This window comes from Elaeis guineensis, chromosome 10 (assembly GCF_000442705.2).
Source record: "Elaeis guineensis isolate ETL-2024a chromosome 10, EG11, whole genome shotgun sequence".
Classification (NCBI taxonomy): Eukaryota; Viridiplantae; Streptophyta; class Magnoliopsida; order Arecales; family Arecaceae; genus Elaeis; species Elaeis guineensis.
In genome coordinates, this window is record NC_026002.2 from 80,907,979 (window position 1) to 80,917,316 (window position 9,338).

The 9,338-nt window shown below is 34.6% G+C and overlaps 2 protein-coding genes across 2 annotated transcripts in view; one reads left to right on the plus strand and one right to left on the minus strand.

The window, feature by feature from the left end:
- LOC105050565 (fructokinase-like 1, chloroplastic) overlaps positions 1–146 on the plus strand; it is a 2,057-nt gene extending 1,911 nt beyond the window's left edge. Inside the window, exon 2 of the mRNA XM_010930647.4 lies at positions 1–146. This exon is cut by the window's left edge and continues 748 nt beyond it. The gene's annotated coding sequence lies outside the window, so the exon portion shown is untranslated.
- Positions 147–474: 328 nt separating this feature from the next.
- On the minus strand, positions 475–6,152 carry LOC105050566 (O-fucosyltransferase 19). Its single transcript, XM_010930648.4, has 8 exons — positions 5,482–6,152; positions 2,446–2,518; positions 2,274–2,344; positions 2,110–2,198; positions 1,895–2,027; positions 1,578–1,807; positions 1,025–1,501; positions 475–904 (listed from the first exon to the last, which is right to left on the minus strand). Exons 1-8 carry the CDS (start codon positions 5,932–5,934, stop codon positions 706–708), a joined length of 1,725 nt encoding a protein of 574 aa, XP_010928950.1. The 5' UTR covers positions 5,935–6,152; the 3' UTR covers positions 475–705.
- Between the last annotated feature and the right edge of the window lie 3,186 nt (positions 6,153–9,338).

The window sequence follows — 9,338 nt, forward strand, 5'->3', positions numbered from 1 at the left end:
CTCAAGGTGGTAGGATGTAGTTTCTTTGCCAATCACTTTTGAATTTAGAGTGATATGAATTGATCATCTTACATAAACTACTTGTACTACATTGCTACAAATTGTTTTGTTGATCACAAATCTTGGAGGACTCTGAATTTGGCATATGCGCAATCCAGAGAAATTGCTTGTTCTTTGCGCCCCCCCCACCCCCTCCCCCCCCAAAAAAAAAAAAAAAAACACACAGAGAATTGGCCACATCCCATGAACATAAATCTCTTGAGTTGACCAGATTGAATGTTGCCATCAATGAATTGAGATGATGCAAAATTAAGAAACTCCTGATATGTATTGATTGATGTTGCTTTAATGCTCATATCAACTTCAAACGTAAATTTTCCTGATTCATTGTAGTCATCATCATTCAGACATCTTAATTCAAAAAATAATGATAAATTATTCAAATCAGAGGATCATGATACAGAACAAAAGGGATTTCAAATAAAGAATCAAGTGAATTGCAAAAAGAATTGTCGTTGTACAAAGTAATACTCTTGTTGAAACCATCAATTCTAAAAAAACCCTATATGGAGAAAAAATGCAAAATTTAAAAAAAAAAAAAACCTATACATGATGTTTCGATGTGTTAAGTGTTGAACTTTGCAAAATGAAACCAAATATATATATCGTTGAGCATATCTATGTGTAATATAACTACTTCCAACTTTATCTGTATGTTTTTTGGCACAAGCAGCCAGGTAGAGGATTTGCATAAAAGTACTCCTCTAGTCGTGGAGTTTCTCCTCCTCTTCTTTCATATGGACCACCAAGGCGATTAGCATGATCCCTCTTCACCTTATGTTTGAATTCATCCCAAGTTATTGCTCCTCCATCCAGCTGATCTATTAATTTCACGAACCTTTGTCTGGAGACATGTCAAAAATTTCAACTTTAGATTGTATATAGAATCAAAAATAGATCGAACCTAATATACTACTTCAACATTCAAAATATTGATTGGACCTACCATACCACTTTATCATACCTATCAGGATTGATTGTCTTGAGAAATCCTTCGAATCTTCTATGACCTTCCACTGCTTTAGCCATATTACCATCATAAGTATACACAAAAACATCACTTTTAAGGGCGACGAGATAGTCTAGAGCAGCAAGCCGGTTTTGGTACATCATAAAATGCTTCAACTCCTCTGTTGTTGCTAAACTATTGTGTGTGTGAATATTTGGATATTCAGCCCTTAGTGCATTCATGCTATTGGTACCATAAATTTTCCCTGCAACAATATAAATATTTGTTGCAGAAGGATAGCCCAGAGCCTTTAGAAATACAGCAATTTCCCGAGGAGTCATTGGGCAACCCCCTTGCATTCGTCTCTCTTCGCTATTAATTTCTTTCTCCTTCCAATGCTTCACGTTATAACGCAAATCTTGTAGCTCTTTAGCCTCTTGTAATGATAGATTGTGGTTGCAACCAGTAAATGAGAGCATGTCCTTCTCATATCTGAAATGTTGATGAACTTCTTATTAAAAAAAATAGATATTTATGTATAAATATATCAAAATTTATAACAGTATACCTTAAGTGGAGTGCAATATAATGGTTGCTTTCATTTTTCAACCTTTCAACAAGTTTCTTCCCCAATTCTTCGATTTGTGGCGTATATCGAAGTGCCTTGTAATTTGCACGGCATCGAATCTTTTGAAGTGAAGGTGGAAGGCCATTATTTGCAAGCCGAGAGTCTGAATGAGTAAACATGACCACCTTATACTTCTTCAAGACTGGTGCAAAAGCTTTATAATAGAAAACCTATAAAAAAAATATTGATTATAATATTGGTTCAACAAGAAATTATCTAAAAAAAAAAAGTAAAACAACTATCTCTCAGTACATTACCTTAGACCAGGAGATAGGTGCTCTTCGATAAGGCCTAATTGTTGCATATTTTTGTGGAAGAGATTTCACGATCATTATATCATCTTTAAGGACATTGATAAAGTGCTTCATATCAAATATATCTTTAAATTCACTGCAAAAATCAAATTTTAAAAAAGATTCCTCAAACATATAGTGTTATCTATAGTTACTTGAACAATAGAAATATTAAATACCTTCGATCTGTCCAAAAGGAATGATGATCCAGAGTAGGGATTACCAGTGTTGCATTCATTAACTTTGCTATGGCAACCATATCACTAATCTGTGTTCAGAAAAATAGAAGTTAAGCCATGCAATATTATTTAGTTGTAATTGTCTTAGGGAGATTGATACGTACTCCCATTCTCATCTGATTCAAGCCACCATTAGCATGAAAAATAAGATATCCAGCCGTGACATCACTAGTCTCTACAACAAGAATGTTGTTGACATGGTTAAACTAAGAATATGCTATAAATAAAAAGCATTAAAAAAAAAATTGTCAAAATAATGAATAGTTGAGAGCTAACTTTGATGTTTCCTCGGACGTTCAATGCATTGATGGTAGCGATCACTATGTGGTTTCATCCAAATCTCAGGGATCTGTGCACATCAAATAACAAAATTTTAGGCATATCACAACCTATCAAACAATGGAAATCCAATGGTTAGTGTTGAGAAATGTAATATTGTACTTATGTAGTTTAGTTAAAATATGGTACTTCAAAGGCAACATTTACCAACCAATCAATAATGCTTATATGATTAGGTCAAATGCTACACAAGTTTCAAGCTAGTTGGATAGTCATCTTAGAAGTTGATCAAAATTTTAGCCACTTCTTCGCAAGAAAAGTTTGATTAAGAGGGAGAAGAACAAGTAAAAAATAGAATAGAAATATCATTTAATTTGTTGATCTTCAAAAAGAAATTTAAAAAAAAAAAAAATTTGCTCAAGATTCACAGATTTGGTACTAGAGTCTGTACCAATCGATCGGCGGTACAAATCCATACTGTATCGGACCGATGCGAACCGAAACAAGAAAAAGAAGGAAACAGAGAGAAAGAGAAAGAAATAGAGAGAGAGGGGGGAAGAAAAAAAAAGATGGAGAGAAAAGAGTCGAAGGCCGCCGGACGGCCTCTGGCTGGCCGTCATGGCCGTTGGATAGCCTTTGACTGGCCTCCATGGCTGCCGAACGGCACAGTCCACATGCGCAGCGCTGTAGGTGTGAAACAAAAGTGTTGCCCTTGATTCATCGGATTTTTTTAAAAAATCGAAACATAAATGAAGCCGGCAAACCATTTGCCAGCTTCATTATTTTTATTTTTTTTAAAAAAAAAATCAAAAAATTAAAGCCGACATTTCGATTGCCGACTTCACTATTTTTAATTTTTTTAAAAAAATCTCTTAAAAAGTGAAACCGACAAATAGTTTATCGGCTTCACAGTTCATCTCCGTCTTTAAGAAAGAACCGATGCATGAATAAGGGCTGTCGCCCCTATTTCGCAGTCGTGACTCCACCCGCATGATTTTTGCCCTCCGCTAGCCACAGCGGCTATCCGAAAAGCTCTGGCAACCCCTCCGCCATCCCGTCCTTCCTCCAATGAGTCGCTCCCTCCTCTCTCTTCCTTTCTCTCTCATTTAATAGTTCTATTGGATGAACCAAGCCGCAGCAGGCCACTGCCGGCCTCCGGTGGCATCTTCCTCTCTCTCCCTCTCCTCCTCTCTCTCTTCCTCTCTTTCTCCCTCGATGTCGGCGTGTGTCACTTTCCAAGCCGAAACCGTCTTGATTCCCTATTAGTCTAGTTCGGCATGCTCCGAACCGCCTGATTTGGGACGATTTTAAAAATCTTAGTTTTGTTGTTAAGTGAAGAATGAGAAATTCATGAAAAATTGCAAACGCTACCACATAAGCATGCACCTATATGTTTCAATTTATGTTGCTATTTGATTGGAAGATCTAAAGCTAATTATCAAAACTTTGGACTATATAGACACATATTTGAAGACATGGTTTGAGTAATCCAAACTTTAACAAACTAGCATCATCAATTTAAGCCATTGATTTTTGTATTTGCTTGTCTTGAAAATTTACATTTCTAACTCTCAATTAAATTGGAGAATTTGTATATAGAAAATGGAAAAGAATTTAAATAAAGATAAAAACATATATAAAATTAAAACTATATGCAGAAAAAGAAAAAAAATTCCAACTCTCAAATGGAGATAGAAGAAATGTCTATAATGTATTGAATAATTACTGATAATATTTTATCTATACCTATATAATGGGTATAAGATAGCTTTGTGCAACTTTGAGCAACCAACGATGACATTCTTAATATTTTCCTATTTAAATTGAAACTTTAGAAATATAATCATCATTAAAAATGCCAAACTTTTAAAAAAAGATGCAAATAACAAAAAATTTTCTTAGTTTTTACCAATGTCTTCTTTTAATTTTTCAAAACTAATATGCAAAAAGTCTAATAATTATGTAAATTCTAGATTTTTGAGAAGCATACCACAAACATTTTAGAAAAAATTGCCATAATTACAAAATGATTCTTAGTTTCCAATTCATATACACTATAACATTTATTTCACATATAATATATGATTCTTTCGAATTTTTTATATCATTATTATAAATCATGTAGTTGCTTAATATATCTATTTTGGTATTCATTTACATATCCTAATATTAACACACAACTTCTCAACTAAAGCTCGTATCAGAATATTGTGCATCTTTGCACCATCACATGCATCACAGATGACAGTACATAGGTTAAGATATTATCCAACTTTACACCACTGTATATCAAACATGGCAAGTTTAGGAATATTAAAAAGGTACAGCCATATCAAAATAAAAAATTTATCTTGTATTTAGTTAAGATCATAAAAAAAAAAATGAATGGAGTTGAAATAATGGATGGGAGCCATCGATCATGTGGTTCCAAAAATTTTTTAAAAAAATGAATGAAAATAAAAAATTATCCATTCATTTTAATTTATTAATTTATATTCTTCCAAATTGATAAGATATAAAGAATGATTAATAAAATATATAAGATGAAGATTTATATATTTATAAAAATATCTCTTATTAATTTTGACAAAGGGCAAGAGAACAATGCATAACTTTTTTTTTTTGAATCAAAATATTTTTTTTTTTCATCCACCTTCTCCCTCATCGATTATTCTTCCAATCCATTCTTCGAGGGCTAAAATTAATATCTCATCAAAAAGATTTAGGTGAATCATAAATAATAATTAAGAAATCGGCACAAATAATGCTACCTACACGATATCTTTTCTGGAGAGAAACATATCGATTAAAATTTTATAAAAATCACTGAGGTTCAAGAAAAGCTAATTTTCATGTTAAGAAGCCGGTTGCACAGAGATCGACGGAAAAAAGGTACGAAGTCCATGTGAACAAAATCATACCCAAGAAAAAAAGGGGCAAAATCAAAAGTATGATAATAATAGCACGATAATTCACAATTCCTGGTCAACAACTGCAATAAATTAAAATGAAAGAAGTTTTAAATCGACGTACCGGAGGTGGATGGCGGCTCCGGGCGATCTCCTGGATATCCCACATGGCTCTTAACGCCTCGTCACGACCGCCCATCTGGTGGACCACACCCTGCCGTTCCGACAAACCACCGATCCGGTGTGAAATCAAGAACGCCGAAAGCGCCACCACCGACAGGAGGACGGCGAACGCTAGCGCCCCAATATTCCACGCGCTCCATCTCCCCAATCTTCCACCGCCGCTGCCGCCAGCGGCCTTGCCGGCGGTACTCCGCAAGAAGAGCCATCTCAACGCCGATATCCGCCCGGGGGCCGGCGAGTGGGCGCGGGCGTCGGGGTCCTCGTCGTCGTCGTCGTCCTCCGACTGGAACAACCTCTCCGCGTCGCCGGAGTCCATCAGACGCCGCCTCGGGCCGGAGAGGATGGGGTTGGTGGTGGCTGCGTTCGTCTGGTTGGCCCCGGCGATCGTGACCATGGCCGGAATTTCCGAGAATTAATTTATTTCTAACGCCAAGAGATAGAGAAAGGGAGAAGAGATTCGAGATCGGGAACAAAGGGGGCGGGGAGAAAAGCCCGGGAAACGATGGTGATGGTGAGCGTTAAAGAACCGCCTCTAGTCTCTCCCTCGTTCGTTGTTTCGCGTTCGCGCTCCGAAATCCGTGGTGCGGGGGACGGTGAGGAGCCACACCACTTTCTCTCTCACTCACGTTTCCATACTCCAACTTTTTATATACATAGGCATGGGATTCTTCAATTCTGCGAATCTGTTTATAGCAACCCAAAGGATTTAGTAGTTTTGGAAAGAAAATTTATAAGGCTATACTCCCGTTACACATAGCAAACGGTCTTTAAAGGGAGTTTTCTTTTTGGTGGACTTTAAAAGGGGCCTTTAGAGGCCTCCCACGCGGAGACGCCGGCTACTAACGGTGACGGCGATCGATCATCTTTGTTTGGACTACGTGTGCTCTATACATTCGATCATGAGAAATTTTTATCTTTTAGCTGTATTTTTGTCCCTTTCTTCCTAACGCGTCATGTGCGGGTATCCTCCAGAGCCATGCCACTGAGCTGACGCGGTGTTTGTACTTTTCCCGCGGCCAGGGAGACTAGCTCGTATCTTTCTAGATCCACCGTCTGAAAAGGCTAAGAGCAGTTAAGAAGTTACAGGCTGTTCTCCAGTCACTGGATAAATCTATTGATTTTGTCATTGGATGGACGAATTAATTTTGTTTAAACTATCTCTGTTGTTGATTTTTGTTCCCCATAGCAAACTAGGATGCTCTGGCTTGTTCTTTTATGCATTACTATGTTTAATGTGGGTCGTTACCCCTTCGGTGAGGGATCGATCAAGCAGTTTCCCACAAGTTACATGTCTTTTTTGAATAAATAAACAGATGATATCGACCGCCCTTTTTATTAAAATGAAAAAAAAAAAAAAAAAAAAAAAGGCTACAATGTTTGATGAGGGCATAATGAAGCTCCTTTCAGGTTGTGCAAAATATTCCATGAGGGTGGGTGACTTATGAAAAATAACAATGGTGCAAATACATATCTAACATCCTTTCCTACGTTACTTGTTTCTTGGATTGATGCAAAGGTTGGTTGAGGGGGATTTGGCTAATTATTTGGGAATTTAGGAGATATATGGCTAAATATAGACAAGATAGAGAGATTTCATCGCTTATATTGGACGATGGAACCATAACATGTCAAAGGGTGATGGTGGGAGCTAGATTAGAGGGGATATATGCTAAAGATTCCACGTGTATCTTAATGATCTATTACCGTCCCGCAACTTACACCTTTAATCATTACTGTCTATTTACATGCAGCATGCACATCAACAATAATTATTCGGTTTTCATTTATAGATGTAAATATGACCTCTCTCGTCTGTTTTTCCTTTTTTAAGTCGAAGCTATAACTAGTTGCTGAATAACCATTCTGAATACTTGGGCCGGCCTGTGGGTCGTATACGTCATTTAGTTGGCCGGGTCTAGCTTGACGGATGCAATAGTTACCAAACACGGGCCAGCGCCGCCAGATGTGATTACACGACACAGATATTTCAATACACAATACTATCAGAAGAAAAATTCTCACTACAAAAATTGAGAGTACCGTAGGCGACATAACAGTGACGACATGAAACACGGTCGTTACTGTTGAGATTTTAGTGAGAATTAACATTTGTCACTGATATCATATCGAATATAATAATGATGATATATAATACCATTATAATAAATCAAATAGTCATAAATAATATTTTATATATATATATATATATATATATATATATATATATATATATATACTGAAAAGTGATCATAAATAATATGTCATTTGTGACAACATCCAGCATCGTCACAAAAGTTACAGTATTTATGATAATATTTAATACGGTACTAGAAAGCCATCACTAATAGCGTATTATTTATGATAATATTTTATATTATCATAAAAAAATATTATTTGTGACAATATATAGTGCGTTACTAAAAAATTATCATGATCAGTATGTTATTTGTGATAATATAAAATATCATCACAGAAAAAAATATTATTTATGATGATAGGTAATATGCCACTACAAATATTACAAGAATTGAAAATATTAATGGCGATAGAATGGTGACGGCTTAAAAAATTATCACTGCTATTAAGTTTTTAATAACGATATTAACATTTGTCCCTAATATTGAGTATAATAGTGACAACATATATTATCGTCATAATTATCGTATAGTAGTGACAACATATTACTCATCACTAAATAGTCATGATAAATAATATTTTATTTGTGACAATATCAGATATCATCACAAAATTTAACATCATCTTTCATGTCATTATTCATCAAAAAATAAGTTATATAGTTATACTCATAAAGATCGTATGTCCTCACTCAACCTCAATCGAATTCATCTTTTCAATTTTAATATGATTTATTTTTTTAAAATAGATATTACTAGTAAAAATAAACTCAAAAAAATTAAAACTATATAGATGGTAGATTTTAATTACTACATAAACTCTGTCTTATGTTACTCCATCTGATTTCTCTCAAATTAAGAGATATACTCGATCAAAACCTTATCCAAAAAAGAAATTTTTGATTTAATTAGCTCATTTTGGATTCTAAGCAAAGAAATTTAGACTTGATCACCAGACTATCCCCTATTAGAGGGTATAAATGTGTAGATCTCAAAAAATTATCTAATTTTTTAAAATAATTATTGAAATCAGACATCGTATGCTCAAGTTATGTCCTTTGAAAATTTAGCATATAACTTGGCTTCTAATATAGTTGATCTCGCACATGAATCCTATCCATCTCTATCTATAGTATCCAAAATGGTTCACATCAAGTTCTATAATCTTCTTAGATCATATCATGTCCAATAACCATATATATGTATCTTTACGTATTACATATCCTTAAGGCTCAGATATAGTTTTCGCTTATTTTTATTAGATTTTTATTAGTTTTAAGTTATGTTTAACCTAAAAAGAAGTTTAAAAAAAGCACTCAGGTTTTAAGAGTCTGATCTGTTTAATCTGTTTACCCCATTTAATATCCAGATTCGATCTGATCAGATAAATGGATTGATTTGTATACTGTTCAGATGATAAAAAGACTAGACATACACACACATGAACTTCTTTGTGTTTATCGTTTAATCTAGCAAGATTATATATTTATGATCCACAAAATTTTTATACCTAAAAATTAATATTCTATATAAGATAATTTTTAAACATAACTAATTAATTTAGTTAGATGATATACATGTATGAAGCAAGAGCTTAAGAAGCTTGTGCCATGAATGAAATGACATCATTACAAATCATAATAAATAAGAATATATTTGAAAT